General features: G+C 43.7%; 1 protein-coding gene across 1 annotated transcript in view; it reads right to left on the bottom strand.

Annotated features, from left to right (window-relative positions):
* The window catches only part of IRAG2 (inositol 1,4,5-triphosphate receptor associated 2), a gene marked incomplete at both ends in the record, with an annotated part of 34,527 nt that overhangs the window by 9,248 nt on the left and 2,045 nt on the right, over window positions 1–23,234 (bottom strand). The window contains 21 exons of the mRNA XM_084205793.1: window positions 2,498–2,579; window positions 3,387–3,534; window positions 4,678–4,786; window positions 5,569–5,634; window positions 6,570–6,631; window positions 8,404–8,566; window positions 9,008–9,122; window positions 10,505–10,668; window positions 13,318–13,419; window positions 13,687–13,800; window positions 15,676–15,775; window positions 15,865–15,929; window positions 16,010–16,069; window positions 17,884–17,940; window positions 18,495–18,572; window positions 19,670–19,720; window positions 20,016–20,133; window positions 21,243–21,401; window positions 22,403–22,481; window positions 22,561–22,637; window positions 22,833–23,013. Of these exons, the coding sequence (XP_084061919.1) occupies window positions 2,498–2,579; window positions 3,387–3,534; window positions 4,678–4,786; window positions 5,569–5,634; window positions 6,570–6,631; window positions 8,404–8,566; window positions 9,008–9,122; window positions 10,505–10,668; window positions 13,318–13,419; window positions 13,687–13,800; window positions 15,676–15,775; window positions 15,865–15,929; window positions 16,010–16,069; window positions 17,884–17,940; window positions 18,495–18,572; window positions 19,670–19,720; window positions 20,016–20,133; window positions 21,243–21,401; window positions 22,403–22,481; window positions 22,561–22,637; window positions 22,833–23,013 (2,150 nt within the window). The remainder of the gene's footprint in view (window positions 1–2,497; window positions 2,580–3,386; window positions 3,535–4,677; window positions 4,787–5,568; window positions 5,635–6,569; window positions 6,632–8,403; window positions 8,567–9,007; window positions 9,123–10,504; window positions 10,669–13,317; window positions 13,420–13,686; window positions 13,801–15,675; window positions 15,776–15,864; window positions 15,930–16,009; window positions 16,070–17,883; window positions 17,941–18,494; window positions 18,573–19,669; window positions 19,721–20,015; window positions 20,134–21,242; window positions 21,402–22,402; window positions 22,482–22,560; window positions 22,638–22,832; window positions 23,014–23,234) is intronic.

Raw genomic sequence — 23,234 nt, 5'->3', positions numbered from 1 at the left:
GGGAAACAACAGAAAAACCACATCAGCGAGTGATTGCCTGCGTTCTGGGATCTGTCCTACCCCTCTCAAATGCCCTCAGAGGACACAGGAAACCCAGCAAGTGAGAACAGGAGGTATCCAAGGTATCCTAAGAGTGACCAACTGCTCCCAGCATTAGAAGTGCCTTTTCCCTCCTCCCTGCCCTGTCAGAGCTCCACTGCTCTTGCACAGCCCTGGCCCAGCCAGGTGGATGCTTCCCCTAATGCAAATTCAGGCTATTTTTATTATTGGTATTTGAATTCTCTAAGTTGAGGAAGTGCAGCAATACATTTGCCTTGTTCAGGCTATTAGCTGCAGAAGTATTGGGAGGGAGAATACCATCATGTTAGAAAGAAAAGAAAATCTAAAGGGCATTTAAAACTAACAGCTCCCAGGCAAAGAGAAAAGCCCTTGCATCACCTAGAACTGAAATGATACATTATGCTACATTACCTATACCTGCCCAGGTGGGCACATGGTCAGTGATTTATGTTTGCAATGAAGGAAAACCCTCATTTCAGTTTTCTAAAACCCTAAGCTGGCTGCCAGGATTGTACACTCCCATGGATTCCACATAAATGGGAAAAAAATCCCAGTTAAAGAGAAACACGACATTCTAGATTTCCTAACAAATAGAACCACACAATGGTTTGGGTTGGAAGGGACTTTAAAGATCAAGTTCCAACCACTGATGTCCAAGGGACATCTTCCAGTATCCCAGGTTGCTCAGACCAACATCCAACCCAGCCTTGGGTACTTCCAGGGGTGAGGCAGCTTCTCAGGGCAGCCTGTGCCAGAGCCTCACCACCCTCACAGTAAAATCTGTTGGCACAGAATGTCGGAGAATGGCACAGTCCTCTAATGAGGAAGAGCAAACAGAAGATCCTGAAGCCCATCCCTACTCACTTCTCCCACCTCCATCCCTTCTGATTAGCATAAAACCCAAGTGTTCTCTAGCTCAGCCCATGAATTCTGGCCACACTCTTGTACAACTCCCCCCAGGCAATCATTAACTTTTGGAAGACCTGTCTGGTTTTCAGGCTGTGGTATGACTTCCACATTTATAAAGCCAAACAAGAACAAAAAGCCCAAGTTTCACTTGGCTCTCAAGTGGTCCTTTATTAAGTAGCCCCTGCACTTCTATGGTGATAATGATTTGACACAAATAATTTGAGTTACTTACATTCTGATCTGCTCAAATACATCTGCAACTGCAGAGTAATAAAACTCCAAAGAAAATAAGGGAGACTTTTTGTACTGAACAAGGATATGCAACTTTTCCTACATGCCAGTGTTTAGAACAGATACTGGGCACAGCCCATTTGCCTTTTCTCTGGGGCAAGCTTAAACATTGTCATTTTCCCCTTTCAGAACATTCATGTGCAAAGCTTATACTAAAAAGTACTAACAAGGAGGGAAAAAGACATTTTTGAACCCAGCTGGAATTACAGAATGCCCCAGAGCAACAAAGCACACATTTCACACACCTTTGCACAGCTGTGACTTTCCAGAAGGACTGGATAAAGTAGGAACCCTTGAGAGAATCCTCTTTAAGGGCACTTAAAAGCAGCACAAGCTGGGAGTTCTTCACCTGCCCTACCCCAGTGTGCTGAAACCAGAGAGTCCCCAGCACTCTTACTTTCTACCCACACTGGACTTTCTGCTTTGATTTACCACTTCAGCCAGACCATCCTGTACTCACAGGTACCACACACCAGGCAGGATCACCCTGAGGCTGGCTGCTCTTTGCTCCCAAAAGGTTATTTCCAGGTTCACAGAAACCACTGATCAATATTCCTCCGCCATCCCCACCAACAGAGGAGTTTGTAAAGCTCATTGGGAGCCCTGTGTGCTGGGGCTGAGGTCTAGACTTCAACAGTGAGGACTGAGGCACAGCTCAGGTGTGCTGAGCTGCAGTTTCTTGTGCTGCTGCCACAAAGAGCTGTAGGTGCAGGATTCAGGGCAGCAGTGAAGGCATAGCTGAGTACACCAGCTGAAGGAAAGCTCCCCTACAGCAAAGATGGCATTTTTCAGCTGTTACATGGTGCCTGTGGGAGGAAGTGCAAAGAAAGGCAGTACTCCCAACTGAAGCATCCCGTGGCTCCTTGCAGGTGGAGAAAAGGAGAGAAAACACTCAGTTCTTCCCTGGCAGAACCAATTGTTACTGCAGAACCAGCACTGTCTCCAGCCTTGAAACCGCATTTAAAACACTCCACAGCTAAAAGCATGACCCAGTTTTTGGGTCTTGGTGTTCAAGACCCAAAACATCAAGACATTTTGTTTTATAACTGAGGTATTGCAGAAACATGCCCAAACAGAAGGGAACACCCCCCACAGCACCCTGCTGACTGGTGCCAGCTCCATCCACTGTGGAGCAGTGCTGATTTAGAGCTGAGCCATCTGCACCTGGGTCTGAGCAAGGCACGAAATGCTCGAGCCTGTTCAAAACCACATCTCGGGCATCAGAGCCAGCACTCACCTCAGCAAGTGAAGAGTCCATCATTGCAATGGAAACAGGAAGGTCTGCATCAGTGTAGTCATCAGCAGAGCATATTTTCCACCTGGCAACACAGGCTTTATTTGCATATTGCCCAAACAACAGAGAGATAGAATGCCCATTTTCCTTAAGCACATAACAACTGAAGTCACTACTCTCTGTGCAGTCAGTCAGCTGGTCTCTTAGGGAAGGAAAAATTCATCACCAACATCAATCCCTCCTCCCCCAAACAGCAAGAACCACCACCAGTCCTTTTCCCAACCTCCTCCACACTGCACTATTCTACAGAAAACCAGTGGCAAATGCTTTGAGAGCTGCTGAGTCTCTTGCTGCAGACTGCCTGCTTCTGCACCTTCAGGAACATCCTCATCTTTTAAAATATTCACTGCAATTCACTTCGGCTTTCATAATCTCAAGCAGTTCAATCTCTATTTTAAAGATCTAAGGAGGCAGCTTGATAGGCAAGGACCTCAGAATTCCTGCTCTAAGCTCTGCAAAAGAAGAAAAGTGACTTCTCAAAGACAATAGGATTTTGGCACCTAATAGGAACACCAATTGTTAAATTTGTGCTAATTGTTAAATCAGAATTAAACACGGAAGATAGACAAGAATGCCTAAATCACGTCTCATTTCTCCAGCATGAAATAGAAACTCCATCAGAGTATTTGGCTGGTTACCAGCAGTTCCAGTAAAGAATTCTGGTAGCTGTGAACAGAAGCAAAGTGCTGCCCTGGATCCCTGTGGGTTGATCACCAGGTGTCCAGTATTCCCTCTAAGGGATGGCCCTGTGGCTGAACCCAGCACATGGAATCTGCTAGACCCTGTTGACTCTTCCCCCCTTCACCCCAAAAAGGTTAATACATCACCTTACCTGCATTCTCCTGATGTCACAGCTGAGCTGGACACGTGTCCCACATCATAGCTCTCCAAGGTGCAGCTGCCAGAGCTCTGCCTGCAAGGCTGGTCCCAGCTGTGCCCAGGAGGGTTATTTGGGCAGGAGGTCTCCAAGGTCAGAGCATCTGGTAAGAAGGACAAGCATGAAGAGAGATGGTCCTTGGCAAAGTTTGATTTAGTTACAAGTAATTTTTTTTGACTAACTCTAAAATAATCAATAAGCAGGCCCACCAAGCAGAGATTTATAAAAAGGCAACTTCAATCTTGGTAAGAAGGGCTTTGGTTGTGTGGCCTCAACTTGTTCTGTAGATGGAGAGTTTGGCAAACTGAAACAACCCTCTCAGAGTAGCAGAATGCTCTGATTGAGAGCACATGTAGCAAAGATTTGCTTCCATTCCCATCAATAATGCCTGGAATGACACTTGAACATGTACAGTCTGTGTGAGAAGAGCCTCTGTGTGGTACCAGCTCACTGCTGAGAGAAATGCTTGTGTGTGAAATCCCAAATGCAGCACCCTGCAACTCTGCAATGCATGGTTGTCAGTGGCTGCCTTTGATCCCCATGAGGCTTGAGAGTTGCAGGGAAGTTCCAACAGCTCAGGAGTGCAGAAAAAAGCAACAAGTATAATCTGCTGGGAAAGGTGGGGTTCAGCCTGGAGAAGAGAAGGCTGAGTGGACACTGGCACAGGCTGCCCCAAGCTGTGGCTGCCCCATCCCTGGCAGTGTCCAAGGCCAGGCTGGATGGGGTCTGAGCAGGCTGGGCTAGTGGCAGGTGTCCTTGCCCATGGCAGGGGGATGGAATTAGCTGATCTTTAAAGTCCCTCCCCAAACCATCCTCTCACTCTCATTTTATTCTCAGTATCTCTGTTACTGCTCAGGTTGCTAAACCAGGACTGCCCTCAGCTCAACAGCCAAGGAGCAGAACACCCCAGGATGTGGCTGTCAGAGGGAATGGGAAGAACAGAACTCACACCCTCTGGGTCCAGACTGACAAGTATCCTATCAGGAATATTCTGGGATGTATGATTTATACCAATAGTTCCTGAAGATTTGGGAACTGTCTGTCAGGTTGACACATAGCCACCTCTTCAGGCCTTCCACTGCAAGCACTGTAATCGTGGCTCAGATTCCTGGGTTATGTGCAGAATGAGGTTAAAGCCTACAACAGATTTTCCACACTCCAGCAGCACACCCAGCACTACTGAGACTGTTCTGTCGACTCCTATATTTCAGGTGAAAGACACATATCCAACACTACCAGGTCTTACCTAGCAGAGGGGAGTTGTGCCAGTGTGAAGCACCCGAGGGCAGTGCCCAGGGAAAGTCAGAGTACGATGTGGGTCCTTCATTCCATGGTCTTTTGGAGCAGTGGAGCTGCTAATTGAAAAAATAAGAAGTGCTGCTGTTCCACCGCACTGAATACATTAATGCCACCAACTCCCCCCACGCAGGCATCTGCATAATGTAACACCAACAGCTACACAAATACATCTTCTGTGGCTTTTTTGTCTAGAAAAGCAGAAGAGCTCATATCTTTAATGGGCAGAACAGTTACAGGAAGAGGCAGGATAATGAAACTTTACACTTGCAACAAAATGTGTTGGCTCAAGCTGGGTCTGGAGATAAATCCTACAAAACCAGGCAAGATGAGCCTGAGAGGAGAACCAAAGTAGCCACTCAAATTCCATAAAGGGGGGAAAAAGGAAAAAAAAAAATAATCCAAAACACACTATTTCAGCTAAGCCAAGAAGTGTCATTTGAAGATGGCATCTGAGAAAACTTCTGAAACAACAGGTGCAGAGCTGTTTTGGACGTAATGCTGCTTCAGCAATGAAAAACCAAAAATAAATAGGAAGAAGTGCCATCTTCAGACTCTGGTCCTTCCCAAAAAGGAATTTATCACATGTGTGTGCTGCACTTCAGAGGCAGCGGAACCCAGCTTTGCAATAAAGTTTGGAATATGTTTTTGTACGGCTGTAAACACCTGCATGCACTACAGAGATATTGATCACAAAGTATTTTTAATAAATGTTTAACTCAAAGTTTCTCATGAGGAGCGTTATTCATTTCCCTGAGGCAATGAACTAAAAACCCCCACCCAAATAAAGCCAGCATCCCATTTGAAGAGGCTCAGCAATGATCACAGCAAGCACACTTACCTTCCCTTTTACGTGTTCACCTACCGTGGGCAGCAGAGCATAGTCAGACTCCAACTCTGCACAGCACTGTTGTAATAGAGAGAGAGTTTAAGTCAGGCAGGTAAGGAAAAAAACCCAACAAAAAAAAAAAAAAAAAAAAAAAAGGAGAAGGAGCACTACACCACTTACACCACTGATTCTGAGCAAAAGGCAACTTTATCTTTCCAGCTAAACTACTTGCAGCTACCAGTTGCAAAACTGCAACTGCAGAATGCTGCAGCTGTTTCCCCTTGCTACTTTCAGCCTTTAATTCTGCAGATCCTTACATACAAATACAAGTTTTATTCATGTGCAGATGGCCCAGCTTTGACTCTGCTCCTCTGATGTCCCTGTCACAGCCTAGGGGACATTTCTGGACCATCTGTTTGCTGTTAAATACCTTGTTGGTCTGTGCTGAATCCAGAGTGCTCAGGTCCTGACCTATAGCATTCCTTACTAGAGCCAGTTGGGGAAAAAGTCTCTCCACAATGTTTCCCCCTCCACCCCCTCCCAAAGTTGAAGCGAGTAATTTTATTCAAAGCAAAGCACTCCAGAGTTATGTAATTTCCAATGTATTTCTCCACAGAGGGCCACAAAGTTAATAACTGTTTCACTGCCTATTCCAGGGTGTGGATACTGAAAAAAACCTTACGTTATGAGATTTTAAACATTCGTTTTCAAGCCTGTCTGCAGAGTGGGACAAAAATCACCACCAGTACCTCAGGGATGGTTTCCCTCAGCCCCTTTTGACACAATCACAACAACTGCTCACAGTGAAGACCAACACCACACCTGACACATTTCTTCCAGAAGGCTGAGTAAGGAAAATAACGTGCAGATTTTTACATACAACTAAGGTACGTGTTAGAAAAGATACCAGGTGCTGCCAAATTGTTTGCAGCTGGTCTCAGCTGTGTTGTCCTTCCACCAGAGCCCTCCCTGTGCGAGCCCACCTTTCCTGCTCCCAGCAAAGGGCACCATACCTGGCACAGCAATTCACAGAGACGCCTCTGCAGCAGTTCCCATCTCAGGGCATTAGCAGTTGCTATGAAGAGACATTTACAAGTCTAACAGGGCTCCTAACAACTTGATAACAAGCAATCCAATGCTACAGCATCTCTAACTAGTCCTTACTAGAATTTATTGTGGTTTGCATTAGTCTGGTTAAGCCTGCAACAGAAAACACTGGACATTTTCACCTGCAAATCAAGGGCAATGCTCCCCCACATCATTAGTGCTAGGATGCCACAGTTCCCTGTGGGAATACATCCTTCACTTACAGCTTAGGGGAAGAAAAATATTTGTCCTTTCCACCTGACATCCTGTACAGAAGTTGTAAAGTCCACGGGCTTTGCATTTAGAAGCATTTTTCCCTCTTACCGTGCAGGTGGGGGGAAGCAGGGGGTTGGAATGGGTAGGTGGGGAGGAGACCACAGCCCAGCCCTTCAGTCAGAAGAGGCACCAGACCTGTCTGCCTTTCTAAAGGAACCAATATAAAGCATTTTTATTCTTTTCTTCAGTGCCAGCCTTGTTTGTCAGCCCTGTTCTTCATAATGCTGTGCAAAGTCTCTCCACACCTGGCTGTTTGTTTATCTACAGAAAGATTTCTGTAAAGTAACTGGAGTAATTTAAAGCCAAGGTCCTAGCCGTTTTCAGGGTGGTGGTGTTTCTTTGGGGGTTGACTTTTTCTTGGGGGTGGGGCTGTGGTGGTTTAGTCACAGTGGCACCAGTTTTACATATCTGGGTTTCTCTCTTGATCTACTCAAACTCACTTCACAGGAGAGCTTCATCTATTCAGAGCTGGAAAATGACAAACTATTTCCACTGTCATACCTCTTGCTAAGAGCAAAATACAGCAGCTGCATAGTTTGTGGGAAGCATGAAAGCAACATGAGCACACGCATACAAACCACACCAAAACACTGGTCAGAGGTGGGCAAGCACAGTTTGGGGGTGTTTCTGCCATATCAGTGCAAAGTTGTGCCTTAGAGTTAAAGCAAAGGGTCCCAGGGAGTTTTTCTGGTGAGACAAACTGTGGTTTCACATGGAGCTGTTTGCAATGCACACATATTTGTTGAGCATATATGGTATCTGTGTGCCTGAGGGCAAAACGTTCAGAGGGCTTAGATCAGTCAAATCCCTTTTCTCTAAGAAAGTGATCAGACTCCAGGGTTAGGAAAGAAAAAGGCCCTGTGTCCTGGATTCAGACCTCGGCATTATTTAATTGCCCAGGTTGAGGTGCTGATGTCAGGAAGTAAGATAGAGGCAATATGAAGTTTCCATGGCTCTGTGGCAGAAGTTGCACGTGTACAAGGCAGTGACAGGATTGCTTTCCACTGAAGAGAGCAGCCTAACACCACACAGCTAGTCAAAAACAGAGCAAGCCCAACCAACACACAGAGCACAGAAGGTACAAAAATCAAGTTCAGGAAGCTTAAGAAAGAGGGATGGCTTTGTTAGGCACAAGGTGGGGAACAGCACTTTTGGTAAAGGAGTACCTGTGCCATCTGTGGAATTACTAATCCCCCCTCCTAGGGCTGGGGCTTTTGTTGGGAGCTTCTGAAGCTTTGGTGGATCCCAACACCCACTCCTTAGGATCCCACCTGCTTCTCAGCTCAGATAGCGGCAGATCTCTTCAAGGAGAAGGAAAAGTAGAAAAAAAGGGGGGGGGGAAATCCCAAAACAACGAGCAAGACTCCACAGAGCATTTTACTGGATGACCTGCAGCTCAGTCCTGTTTTCCCTTGATGTAACTAAACCCCGAAGAACTTGCCCATGCAAAAAGTGAATGCTGGCACATTGCCAGGAGTTACTTACTTTTGTGGTCTTCCACCTTCTCCTGAAGCAATTGGCAAGTGCTTGCTAAAGCTGCATTCACATCCCTGAGCTTCTGCTGCTCAGAAATGGCTTCCTCCAACTTGCTCTTCAAGGATGCTGCTTCTTCACGAGCAGAGTGAAATGCTTCAACTTGATCCTCCGCCTAAGCACAAAACAATATTTAGGGAAAAAAGAATAAAAAAAAAATAAAATAGAGCAGCCTGGCTAGCACAAGGAGGCTCTACAGTTCATGTAAATGAAACCAAACTGCATCTGTTCTTTCTCAGGAAGTGATAAAGCTCCCTCTGAACTTCTGCATTTTTACGTTGGGGTGGACTGTGTATGGAAGCTATTTTTGGGTGCCTTTTTTTTCCCTCTTTTCTCTTTTTTTTTTTTTAAGCCACCACAAATATGCAATGCTGCCTCTTTCATCAGCAAACTGTTGTCACCACCCCCTCAAATTTTACTTCCTCTGCTGGTTCCACTTTTGCAGGGAGGCACACCATTCGAACGCACGACTCCCTTCCCAAGGGCGGCCGCGTGTCGGACGTGGCCCCTGGCAGCTCCTGCTGCCCCACAAGGAGGGAACTGGGCTGCCCCTTACGTGCTTGCTGGCATCCTCCAGCTGCTTGGTGGCTTTTTGCAGCTCTAAACACAGGGCTTCTGCCTGGCCAGCAATTTCTTCTTGTAGCTGTTTGGCAGTTTCTATCTCGTGCTGGCTGCGGAGCGAGAGAGAGCACAAACCACAACCCATTAATGACATTTCAGAGCAGGCTGGCCTGGGAGGTGACACACACTGGTGGCTGGGACACACACCAAAAGCCAGCTGTTACACACTGCAGCTCCCCAGGATCCAGCACCAGGGAATCAGACACCTTTTTTTTTTTTAACAGCAGGAAGGGGATAAAGGCTTTCTGTAACATTTCTGGGTACCACAGGGGAATCACCAGAGAACTGTCAAGAAGCAAAAGCTCAGTGGGGCAAGCTTTTGGACAACAGAATGTGTTTCCTCAGGGTTTGGGAGAAATAGTGATTAGATATAGAGGTAGTCATTCTAGAAAAAGATACCCAGGAGCTATTACTGCTTCATTGGATTGATTTCTATACATTTGAGAGGGAATTTCATTTGCCAGCAAGCAGATGCCATCAGAACTGGTGCTAAAGAGGATAGTGTTCAATAAAACCCTTCTTTTCCACTGCAGAAACCCTTGCCCATTTCCTCCCTAACTCACTTCAGGGTTTTCTGGGTTTTTTTTTTTTTGTTGTTGTTGCTTTCATCACAATTTTGATAGAGACAGCTTTAAGAAACCAAGCCACCAGTTTTTTTATCAGCTCTTTTCCAGATGGAGGGAGAGCCTGCAATAGGTGGTTCAGTGGAAGGTAAGTCAGGCATCGGCTCTCAGGGCTGCCAAGCCCTAGGAATATCCCAAACCCAGGGAGGGGGCTTGGAGCAACCTGGGATAGCGGAAGGTGTCCTGGAACTGGATGATCTTTAAGGTCCTTTTCAGCCCAGGCCATTCTATGATCCTATTCCTGAGATCACAACTCATAGAAGGAGTCAAATGCCAAAAAAGTTACATTTTTGTACTTCATGACAACTCATTGAAGCTACGCCCTTGGGAAATTGAGATATTGTCTTCCCTGAGCCTAGCAACTGTATCCCAAAGCAAAAATACCTTCAGACAGATATTTAACAGCTCTCCTGCTTCACACAAACCCAGCAGAATTTTTTTAAGGGCTACACCTGCTCAATAGGCAGTGCCCTCATGCTTTAACTTCTCGGTCTGTGGTGTCCCTGGAGTTTTCAAAGACACCTTCAAGGCTGTACATCAGTTCACTCACAAACCTTAACTCCCACACAGTGCAGACCTTGTGCTAAAACCAGATCCACTCTCTAAAACAGAAGACCATTTCCTCTGTGAAAAAGCAATCTTGAGAAATCAGTAGACTTTGTTCCACTAAAAAACCCACCCCAAAATAAGATACTAAACAGCTAAGCAACCAGGAAAAAACCCCCAAAACCAAATCAGACCAAAAAAAAACCACCAACCCAAAACCCAACCTCCCCTCCAAAATAAAGACAGATGCTTTGAAGGGGTACCTAGCAGAGAGCTCTTTCCTTAGGTGAAGTTGTTCTGTCTTGGCTCTCCTCAGGTTGCCTGCCACTCGAATAAAATCCTTGTCTAAGGACTCATTGCATTTTTCCAAAAGCTGGAGTTTCTGGATCCAAAGATGTTTTTTTTCTCCTAATTCTTGCTTGAGGGCCTGTGGAATTTTGAAGTTGCCATGTGGTTAGAGGAGGAGCAGAGCCAGAGCCTTAATTGACATGGTGAGAATTGAGTTCCCTGCTCTACCAATTAATATCATCACCTACATCCCACACTATCAGAGTAAAGATAAAACTCCACCAGCAAGGTGCCCAGAGACAGCAATAAAACCCATAGCTCTTAAGAGGAAGTTTTAATAAAGATCATCTCACAGGAAGCTCTAGAATTGATAATTTAGGCTGCTGCAGCCCTTCCCTCAAAGTACAGCCGAGTCCACTGGTACCAAATAGAGTTGGTATTACAGCAAAATTAACGAAATAACCAACAACCAATAAAACCTGTTTGCCATACATGCTTAACAGATGATCTGTGCCAGAGATGATCCCCACCACAAAGGCTTTTAGATTTACCTCTGGTTTGTAGGAGGGAAAAGGGTAAAAATTAAGGGTTAGGTAAGACTGAGCTCTATTTCTATGAACAGTGACTTGCAGTATAAAGTCCTGAGAAGAGGAATCCAGTGCTCTCTCTCTGACCTTTCTCAACTGAACACATGAAAGAGTGCCCTCAGCTTTCAAAGAATGCTTAATGAGAGTCAAACAGAGGTCAGGAAAGAATGAAGTTTATATTCCTGGGATTTTGCACCAATTCCAAAGGGAAAACATCAATCTTACAAATACAGAACACATTAGCTGCTTGCATGTTGGAGTCTGATGCTCATGAGCTTCAAATTAAAATAAAAAATAGCACATCAAGTATCATGCTTTAAAAAAGGAAAAAAAAAAAAAAAGAAAAAGGCAGTTTTTGCTGATAGGGCTCCTAGAATGACATGGGATGTGACCATGTGCAACTGCCCACATCCTGAGGGTCTGTTCCTCAGCCAAGGCAGGCAGCACTCACTCATACAAATACCATCATTTTGACACTTAAGTGGTACAGGCTTATCAGGGCACATGTACCAGTCTTATCTCCCAGCAGAAGGGTGAAAAATATTGTGCTGCCACTATATATGCTTAGATATATGTATATATGCACACTTCAAGTTGGCTTTATGTCTAATATCCTTTAAAATGTTTTTGAAAACACTAAACCCCAGCAAAGTATGTCCATAATAAATTTCATAAGAAATGGTGGGCAAGGCTTCCAGTGATAACTTTTGTTAACCAGCTAATTAAACCTTGGACCATGCACTTCCTCTGAGGCTGGAAGCAGCTACTTTGAATCTCTCTCCCTTTTTTTTTTGATCTACTGGTGCTCAGCTGCATGCACAAAATTTCACACATGCCCAGCTTGTTCTGTCTAGGTAAAGATAATTTTTGACATTAAGTCACTTCTCATCCCCCATGGGACCCTAAAGGATGGGACCTTTGATTTTTAAAGGATTTTTTCTTTCTTGATCCTCTGTTAACTCAGTTTCCAAATCCATCGCTCTTTAGGAGCCAGAATAGGATTCACTGGCCACAATCAACTCCAACCCCCACACCAAAAGTTTTTAGCTTCACATGTTTAACAGGAATATGATCCCAAGGTGAATGTAACTTGTGAAGCATTTTTCAGCTCTGACAGCTTTGCAGGAGGAGCTTTCCAGTCAAGATCAAAAAGCAAATAGCAATTCCTGAGCCAGCAGTTTGCTAGAGTCTGCCCAAAGTCACATCTGGGTGAAGAGAGTGAGATGATTGCACCTTCTCTAAGGAGAAGAAGGTTTCAGGATTTAGCTGAAGAAAAATGATAAAAAACCTGGCTCCAGGACTGGATGGCCCCTGTGACTGCTCCAGCCCAGCCCAGGAAGCATCAAGAGGCCCAGCTACACCATTCTGCAGCACTAGAGAAAAAAAGAGCAGTTTTCTCCCCAAAGGAGCAACAACCTCATCCAGCACATCCCCTGGTGGCACCTGCTGTCACCCAAGGGAGAGGAATTGTGGGGTTTGACATCCATTAGGGAGCTGGAAAACAGCATTACTGTACAGCTTGGGGTGTTAGGGCATTCCTAACAACAGAGCAGCAGAAAGGAGCAGGTTAGAGAAAAACTCACATCCAATAAGATGCATGGAAATTTCAGAAATTGTGCTGTTACAGGGGAGAGGAGGAGGGAACAAAAGTGTTTTGTTGCGTCCACAGGCACTTGCCACTACACAGGGAAGACATTTTTACCAGTACCTTGAGCAAAAGTCTGTGCTTGCAAGCCTCACCAGAGGTATGAGGAGTAGAAGAAATACATTGTGCAAGATTAAGTTGTAAAACAAGGTTTTGTTGAAATTTTTCCTGTGGAATATACCCAGTAAAAACAGAACTCTTCGCCTTTTACAACAAAATAAACCCTATGGAGGTTTTGATTTGGGAATTTGGTTATAAAGCCTCCTTTGCTTTTTGACTTGGTTCATCTCCCCTTTCCTTCAAGCAGAATTTTAACTAAGGGAGCTCTTGCACAAGACAAGTCAGGAAGAGCATGTAAATGAACAGCAACCATCTTTTTCCTCCTCAAAAAACCCCAGTAAAGAAGGTATTTTTCTCCATGCAGCCACCTTTGAGTCAGAGACGGACTCTGATCTCCAGTAATAAACACACACAGCATGCAGAAGCAAGATACCCACCTGAAGTTTTTGCACAGCCCCCCTGTTTCACTAAATGCTTCAGAGAAGAAGTTACTCACCACAAGTTTTCTTTCCCAGGCCTGTTGCATGTCTTCATCAGGATCTTTTACCCATTCTAATGAAGCCATGACAAGCTCCTCTGCTTCAGAGGCTTCCTCTTGCTGAAAAAGAAAATAAACCCCAAAACAACCTCCCCAAACTCCATAACTTTTAGTGCTCATCTGCAACTCTGCCCAGAATTACCCAGGATAAAAATTAGTGCTAGGGTAGGTGCCAAGTGATCTTGTTAAACTATGACCCCCTCCAATCTCAAGCCGTTCTTATTTTTCCAAAAGGAGCAAACTATCTGATTATCAATGCCTGGAGAATTCCCAATTAAATTGCTGATCAAAGACAGCACCCTTATCCACATAAGCTTTGCTACTGACCAGGTTTTTCATGATGGCCTTGAATTTTTCTCCTGCATATTCAGACCCCTGAAGCAAAAGCAGCACTTCACGGTCCAGTGTTTCATCCAGGGATGCCCGTTCAGTCCTGATAATCTTTGAAGAGATGGAAGAGCCAGCTAGTTTGTTTTGACATCCCCTTATTGCAAACCAGCAGCAGTGACATTTAGACTTTCCTGAAATACCCCTGCTCTCTATTTACCAGAAGGTCAGAGCTACCAAAACTTGAGGCTTGGAAAAACTTTTTCAAAACCATCACATCAATGAGGATTTAAAAAAATAAAAAGAAAGCAAGCCAGCTAAGCTGCTGAGTGATCCAGTGTAAATATCCATGCCAGGGTAGGCAAGAGGAAATCAGTAATTAGTTATCTTTATTCAGAGGAGTCGTTTCCAAGTGATGAGTAAGCAGAGCCCTTCCTTGCAGGTGACTCGGAGGAATCGTGTCTCTGCAGCATTTGAAGGGCAAACACAGTGACTCACTGGGGCTCTGGGGAGCTGCAATATAGGATGATACCTAACTCTTCAAAGCTGCCTAGCCAAGCCTCCCTCTCCTTCCTGGGCCTGAAGTTTTCATCTATTTGTACAGTTTTGTTGTTGTTGCTACACGCGCTAACCCTTCGCAAATGCGCCTTGTACAAATGTAAGCGGAAATCACTCGGCAGCATCTCTGTCAGCTGTGCTGCACACAGGGAAGGATGGGACTCCATGGATTGTCTAAGGAATAGGGAACAGGATAGCTCACCTTAAAGTCAGAACCAAAGCCATTATTGTAGCAGGATGCTCCACCTGAAGTGGTGTAAAACAACTTCAGCAATACCCTGCTTGCAAAAATTATCAGTGGTGGATCATGCTGCTGTTGGTGCTGGAGAATACAGAGACCAGCCTGATTCCCTGATCCCAAAATTAAAACTCCTGAGGATGTGAAGAACAATGTTTCCTGACAAAAACTGGCACCAGTGAGGAAGTGGCAGGAGAAGCTCCTGACAAAGGACCCAGCTGAGCTGGCACAGCTGGCCTGGAAAGATCTGACAGTCAATCACTCTATACCAGAAAAACTCAGCCCCACTTTTTTAAAGTCAGGGCTTCTGACACACCCCTTCTAGCAGGGTGTGTGTGGAGATCCCTCAAGTGGGAGCACCGCCTCAAAGTCACTCCACAAAGCTGAACAAAAGCTTTGTCCATGATCACCAACATCGGTAAGTAATAACAAATTCTATTTAACAATCATTAGCTTGGAAATTATTGGTTTAATAGCTAGGGCACTGTACAAGTAGTCATAAGTAAATAATTCTGATTAAAGTATTTTAGTCTCATCATTATTTTCTATTTACATAAATAACTTATTTTATTCATTTAAATATATTTGGGTTGCCATCAGAGATGCTTATCAGAGTTTCTTAACAGTACATGAGATTAGGACTCAACAACTTTATCAAGATGCTCACTCTAATGCTGAATTTCCTTTCTCACTACAGTCAACTTCAAAGAAAAAGAAGTCTCCTCTTTCACAACTGAAAAAGGATCATTGTTCATGTCTGGTGTAGGCAGCACAAGAAGCAGACTGTCAGTTACTTTCTGATGCATAAAAACCTTTATATATTGGAAAACTGATATCTTCTCCCATCCATCTGTTCTTCTGCCAGCTAAATGCATGACCCAAGTTCCTCCAGATCTACTGGGTAGAGCAGAGGGAGGTTGGAACTGGATGACCTTTAAGGTTCCTTCCAACCCAGGCCATTCTAGGATACTATGAGCAAATATTTTATATCTACAAGTGTTTTGCTTGCTCTTCTTTGGACTTTCTCCAAGGTGCTTGGAACAATATTGCAACCTTCTCATTCTGTGTTTACATGCTAGGATTAATGGCTTCAAATTCCGGAGTTATCTAATCATAAACTGGCAATGAGCTTTGTTCTGCCTCTGCTGATGCAAGACAACTGGGAAGAGATTAATTCAAGGTTTAATCCATACCTCAGAAGACTCTGCAAGCTCCAGTTCACAGTGCAGTGTGCGTGTCCCTTCAGGAATATTGCTGTTAAATTTATACAACAATGGGAAACTCAACCCATTCCTAAAAGAAGGAGGGAAAAAAAATGACATATCAGTCTATTTTGGACTTCTGATGAACTGCCTTTCCTGGGATTTGGCCACAATACTCACGAGATCAGCTCTTGCTGCATGTGTTGGATGTTCTCCAGCAGTTTATTTTTTTCAGCCCTCAGTGTCTGAAACATGTGTGGGGTTTGGTGAGAGGCTGACTTTGCCATGCAGAACCAGCACAGTCCAAACCCAACCCAGCTCATACCTCTATGATCGAGGAACACTCCACAATGGTTAACTTGAGCTCCTTGATGTCCTGCTCCTTCTGCAGATTGTTGAGAAAAGAACAACAAAAAAAATTATATTCCATCCTCCATCACAGCAGTAAAAGATATGGTTTAGGTTGAGCAGCAAGCTGATTATGACAAAAATAGTAGTGAATTTAAAAGAATATAGCAAGCTACCTTGAATTTTAACTAATAGAAAGCACTCAGATGACCTCTCCCACATAAATTCTGAAATAAAGGAGACAAACCCTCTTTTCCAGGTGTTGTACTTTCCCATATTACTCACCTGGTTTCAGGTCCAACAGATTAAACTAGACAGAAGCACTCTAGCTTTAATTTAAAATATGACCTACATTATATGCCAGCAGGAGTTTTAATCCCAACTCACCCTTCACTCAAGTTGAATGTTTCAAGTTGACTTGTTTTTCATTATTAGAGTGTAGCACTCTGTAGATTAAACACAACCTAACAGGAAGGCTGAAAAAGAGTCAGCCCTCATGGCAGGACTGAGGAATTGGTAGAAGAATCACCTTTCTTAGCAATTAGCTCCAGTCAGGTTATGCCAATACAATTCCAATAAGAGACATTGCACAGACAGCAGAGAGTTTATTAGAGAAAATAGGAAATTAGAGTAGGAGCTCTTGTCCTCTCACACTTTTATGAGTTCTTCCTACTCTGTCTTTAAAAATCATTGAGGGATTTGAAGGAGATGAAGTGTACAGAAAGCTAGGCAGGAAAAGTAAGGTTATAGAACCAGATTATCCTAATGCCAACAAGTTTCCATGCCAGTTTCTTCAAAATTATTCCAACCACTCACATTTATCCACATGTAATCTAGCAGTCTACTTTCAAAATCCCCGCTTAGTCAATAGACTAAGAGAATCTTGTTGAAATAAAAAGATACTACAGAGCTCACATGAGCTTTGAATCATTCAAGTAGGAGAAACTGAAAGCTACTTTTTAAAAAAAAGATTATTAATAAACTTGTGCCCTTAAGCTGCATCTGGAAAAACAACCAACCAAACCAAAACTATTAAAACACTCAATACAAAGTTATCAGCTGGATTACACAAAAGTTCAGCTCTCTTTTTTACTATTTGAATTTAGCTGCAGTCACTTTGCAGGGAGCCCAATAGTCAAATATTTTATCAGGAGATTTATAGCATGTTTGCTAAGTACAAACTCCACCGGCATGGAAAGCTCTTTGCATAATTCATGACTCCAGAGAATGCCAGCACATTTGTATGGTCTTCTAGCTTTGTTTTCTAGTATAAAATGCATGTTTAAAAACATCTGAAATGTTCAGTCCTCAGTGGAGCCTAGATAATTGCACCTCAACAATAAAAGGAAAAATTTCTTTTTCTATTGGGCTCCAGGTCAATTCCTAATTTGACACAAACGATTTCAATAAAAGACATGAAGGGAAGGGCCTTCTGTAGGTCCCTGCTGAACAAAGTAGCCTTTAGAAGTTTCTGGACATTTTGTCTGAAGTTTGCAAGTTTGTTTTAATAAGTTGTGATTAAAAAAAAAAAAAAAAAGGCAAGCAAAATCCTGAAACCTCTAATTATGCTGACTCATAGGCAGGTCCCAAAGTAGAGCTCGCCTACTTTGAAGCCATTTATAGGATCAGGTTCTGCAGTGGGAGAAGAGTAGAAATCAAAGTGCCACAGTGAATACTACTGCCTTGCCTTTTTACAAATCATCCCACCAGTACAGAGCAGAAACCTGGGCCAGTGGAAGCTGCCCCTGCCCATGGCAGGGGGTTGGAGTAAAGTATCATTAAGGACCCTTGCAACCCAAATCATTCTGTGATTGTGTGGTTTTCATCAGTAATGAAGTAAAAGCAACTAACCTGGATTAGGCTTGCCTCTTTATTCACCACAGTGCTCTCATAGATATGGGCTTGGAGCTGAAGAATGAAAAGATCAAAAGTAAACCCAGCCATCATTGCAGACCATAATAAAAGTCTCTTCCTATTTCCTACTAGGAAGGGAAAAAGAATATCAATGTTCCTTGCTTAGAAAAATCAAATTCTTCTTTGAATACCTTGTGTGGTGTTTGTTTCAAAGTACAGATCTTGTACCCAGCAAAGAGTGAAAGCATTCTTAACTTTCAGTCACTTTTGTTTCCTCTCATCTGTCCGGGTCAATATTTTCAACAACATCTCTCAAAGCCTGACCTTAATGTATTCTCTTGAATAGTGAGGGAAAGGTATCCAAAAAAATGTTCAGCTTGGGGGAAATAATGAAACTGTGGATTGTTTCCATCAGCCTAGTTTTTTGCCTCCAGACAGCAGCTTCCTTGGTGAAAGCTGTCACACTCTCCAAACGATTATTTCACTGCAGTCCTTCAACACAGAGAGGTTCAGGACTGTTTGCCTTCCAGCAGCAGAAATTCCCCCTTCCTTAGACCCAAGTAAAATCCAGGCTGACTTTTTATACCTCTCAGCTTTGAAATGCTTACTTGAAGCTCTGCTGCATTTTTAGACAGCTCCAAAATCTTCTTTTGCAGCCCGCTGGTGTCCATGCTATTCCTAATAATCTAAACAAGACACAGAATGTTTAGGCACAGCTGAATGGATTGACAGCTTCTCTTTGAAGAAACCAGGCAAAAATGACATCTCCACCCCCAAGCTGCTGCCTACTCTCAAGCAGTACCAGCATTTTTGCACATACATTGCATGTGTTTGCCCCACCAAAACTGCTTCTGCTTCTTTTCCCACCCAGAGCACCAGCAAAAGAGAAAACCTCTCAAAATGTGGTTTATAACCACTGCCAGACCTGGAGAGCTAAAGAAAAGTCAGCCCTGCAGCATGAGAATGGCTTTCAGAAAGATGTGGTTTAATAGCAGCTTGGACTAAGGAGCTTTGCAGAAAGGCTGATCTGAAGGTGCTGATTTTCTTTACTGTCTTTGATTTAACCTGTTTCTCCATTTCCCCCTGAAAAGTTTGACATACAGTCTGTAAGCAAGCATTAAAAAACTACATCACCTGGTTTATAAAATAGTTGCTCTGAATAAGTAAAAAGAAAATCAAACAAAAACAACAGTGACAAAGAATGAACAACTCTTCTCTGAACAAAAAACAAGCTTAGGGATTCTCTGCTTATGGAGCTGCATTCCCTAGAGAACTCCTGTAGGTCCTTGGCCAGTGTCAATGGATCCATCTGGGATGGGAGATCCCACCTACTGCATTTTTTAAAATTATTTTTGTTACTTATTTTTGGTGTTACAGCTCTATACAAAATTACTCTTTTGGATTTAAGGGAGGAAAACAGAAGTGAATATGAAGTGATAAAGTGTTGGATGGAGATTGTTTCAATACAGAGTTTGTCTGTTTATAGCTGTGGGAACCAGAAATACATGGAATTTGCCTATAAATCTTGGAAAAAAGGTGGTGGTAGAAGAGTAGTTTGTCCTTATGCTTCCTTAACCTGATATCCTTACTCTCCTGGCAAGTGGAAAATAAGCAGCACAGTGCTACCTCAAGCTATAAAGTTTTATGACAGATCAGCCTTTTAAAGTGTTAGATATTTTGATAACCTAATTAGCATGCAGGGCTTCAAAGTCTGACAAACATTTTATTTCTTAATGGCAAATTTTAGCTAGGTGAGAACATGTCAAATCATGATTTATTTTACCTCTTCCTGGAGAGAAGTAACTTTGATGTTGAGAGACTGATTTTCTTTTTCCTGATCAAGTTTATGGGGAAAAAACAAAGAAACAAAAAAAAAGAAAAAGAAAAACAGAAGAGTTGTTTTTAGCATGTAAGCAACAGATCACAAACACATCCACAGCTGTGGTGTTGAATCCCTTTGTTTCAGAGAACACACAAAAAGGGGGGAGCTGAGGCTGGTGCAGCTCATGAGCCTTCACAAAGGCACAGAGAAGGTCTTACTTCTGATTTTTAACAGTCTGAGCATCCACACCACGGTTCCAGCAAGGTGTGAGGCGCTGTAAAGGGAAACAAGAAGGAAGAGCACCTACTAGCTGCCTGCTGTGCCAAAGAATCTGCTCCCTTTCCTCTTCTGACACGTTCAGGTTGTTCCTTGCTTCCTCTAGCTCTTCTTCCAGGGATTTGGCTTTCAACACAGAGTGCTGGACACTGCACAGGGGGAAGCAAATCCAGAGAAAGTTCAGCCAGTTAATGTTGGTTGTTTAGACAGGCTGGAAACAGTATTTTTAGAAGCCACCAGGGGCTTAATTTTTGGCATGACACTTAACAGAAGAGCAACAATCAAGTTTAAGCCCATCACTTCTGTCCAGGAAACAAATCTCATGGTTCTACTTCCTTTTTATCACCCTCTTCCAGTCTTACAGTGAGGGATGAAACCTCATCCAAGACAGCTGGATGCAAACAAAGCTATTTAAAAAATGTATTATAAATTTAGCTCCTTACAGTTAAATATCTCAGGTTACCCAAACACAAATTCATCTTTACAACACTTCATGGCTCACAGTTGGAGAAACCATTTCAGTATTCAAAGATGAGCTCTGCACTATTTTCTTACCCTGATCTGATAAGCCCCAAACCATGCATTAAAGCAAGGCCCTTTCCCAAGCTGACTTGATCCTGCAGAGCATCCCAGAGCAGGTGGTCCCACGTAGGGGCACATGTCCCTTGCCAGCTACCCCAGTTACCCTCTTGCCTTAATCTCCCCTGAAAACCCTGGGAACAGCTTGCCAGCTGAACAAACCATAACAGTGTAATCAATTAGGCCAGATGAGCACAATGAAAAATGGGCTTGTACTCATGGCACTTGAATGTCCTCAGGCTACAGAAAGGCTGAACAAGTGACACAATTCACCCCAGTCCACCAAACGTGCAGCAAAATAGCTTTTAGACACTCGTTTTCCCTCTGCTTGGCAACAAGAATGAGGTCTAGGACTAGAAGCCTTCCAGTGCTTGGCTCTTATCTTGGTGATGTGATGCCTTTTCAAAAGATGTATATTGTTTTATTGTTTGCTTTAGCCTGAGGTTCTCCCTGTGTGCCCCCACACCACCACATGCTGCAGGAACCTGGCTCTGAGAGGAATGATTCTATAACAACCAGGAGGAACAGAGCAGAACAGCCAGGCAAGAAGGTTAAACCTTATTGCAAAAAGGCAAGAAATCCACTGTGATGAAGCAATAGTGAGGAGAACAGCATGGAAGCAAGGCTGGAAGATGACAGCCCTGCCCATGGCAGGCCTGGTGCCATCAGAGTCCCCTACCTTTTTAATTGTTGACGTAGGTGCTCATTATCTGTCAGGAGCTTGCTGTTGGTCTCATCCAAAGCTTCCAGGGTGAGCTTCAGCTTGTTGTTCTCTTCCTGAAGCTTCTGATTGTTGTACTGCAGGTCCGCAAGGCAGGTTATCAAGTCAGAGGTCTCCCTGTCCCAGTGAAAAAGCCAGGGAAGAGTGAGAAAGGTGATTTCATCGACTTCAGACTCTAAAGCATCCTACTGCACTGATCAGAGGCAAGAGCAGAGCCCACAGAGGACTTGTGATGCTGCAGTGTCCAGTCATTTGCTCTGCACAGAGATAACAGAGCAGCTCCAAGTCTGTTCTCCAGTTTTATGGGCATCAAGAACTTTTGGTTTTAAGCATTTTTCTGCTCCCTTCAACTGGAGTTTGCTGTCAGAAAGTGCCACAGCTGGATGCCTGCATGAGAGTGCTTTAAGATTTTGCTAATCACCTCTTGGGCCACTAGTGATGCTTCTGTATTTGCTCTGCAATTTCTGGGTCCTTTCTTTTCCCCCTTTATGCTTTCAACCAAAACTTCAATGAGGATCATTCTTTTGAGATCCTGAGAAATTATAGGGAAGCTTTAGAGAGCAGATGTTAGATTTCTGACTAGGCATAAACTACAAATGAAACTTCTGCTCTTTGTTAAGTACTTTGCCATTAACAGTCCAAATCACAGACTTCATTGCTACTACTACCACCAAAAAAACCCCCAAAAACCAAACCAACAACAAAACCCAAACCAACAACAAAACCTCACCTCAACAAACTCCCTATCATAAGAAACACAATCCCCAAAAAAATGCAAAGACCAGACTTTCAGGTCATAATATCTTCTTGTCATCAGACAACTGAAATTTGGTGGAGGGAAGGAACCAGCTTAAACAGGGAAGGACATGACAAACATCTGGCCACAGATTAAAAAGGCAAATGGACACAGAAGCACCAAGATAGAAGTAGGAAAAAATACTGGTTGTATTTCAAGTGTGAGCAGAAGGTGGTGACAGAATCAAGAGCTCCTGCAGACTGAGGTGAGCGTTAAAATCTCCAAGGATAGTGTTCCAAAATAAAGGCACTTGGAATTTCTGCCAAGTGGTTCAAAGCCAGGAGTACTATATGCTGAGAAAGAATTGCTTAAATGGACTCACATGTCTCCTTTAGACACATCACCCCCAAAAGCCTCCAGGCTTCCTGATGTAACATTCATCTGGACATGCATCTTGCTGGCTGAAAGAGGTGTGGGTTTTGGTTAGAGAGCAGGAAAGTGGAGCTTTCCTGAACAGAAACAGAGTAAAATGTTCTGCACCTTCAGAGATGTTTTTAGGTACTTGAGATTCCAGATCTTCTGTGCTTGATGATGATTTCTCAGTAGCACCTTCTTCCCTGAAAGAAGAGAGCACCAAGGGTCACAAAATCAGCAGGACACCAGGCTGCTTACCAACTTTGTAACACTTACAAAACTTTAGCCAAACCCAGTGTTGTGGACATGGTGTCCAATACCACTTTCTTTCCAGAGCCACAGGGGAACCTTGTAACATCTTCTTTCCCCAGAAGACTTATTTAGTAAAATGCTGTTACCATTTTCTCTTACAGTCTTCAATCCACTCTCCCATGATGGAGTGATAGGTTTCCAGGTCCACGGAGATGTCTTTGTGCTCCGGGTCAAGCTTGTTGCAGAGCTCCTCCAGACCACTGTCCTCCGAGTCCCGGCTGGTCGTGTGTCTCAAATAATCAACTATCTTGGACACTGCCACTTTTCCTAAGGCAGAAACAGAGGTCAAATGCCAAAGACTGACAAGGCACCATAAAAAACTGGAAAAGGCCACGCAACTGAACTGCATTGTATCCAACTGCCCTCAAGAGCTGCAGACAAGCAACTGATTGCTGAACTGAGTTAGAATGGGATCTGCATAAAAAAGTCTTTTAGAGCTCTTCTGTTGGGTTGAGGGGTTTTTTGGGGGGTTTTTTTTTTGGTAGTGG

Source organism: Fringilla coelebs (assembly GCF_963513975.1).
Source record: "Fringilla coelebs genome assembly, chromosome: 5".
NCBI lineage: Eukaryota > Metazoa > Chordata > Aves > Passeriformes > Fringillidae > Fringilla > Fringilla coelebs.
Note: the sequence above shows the minus strand (reverse complement) of the source record. Positions and strands in the feature narration are given on the sequence as shown.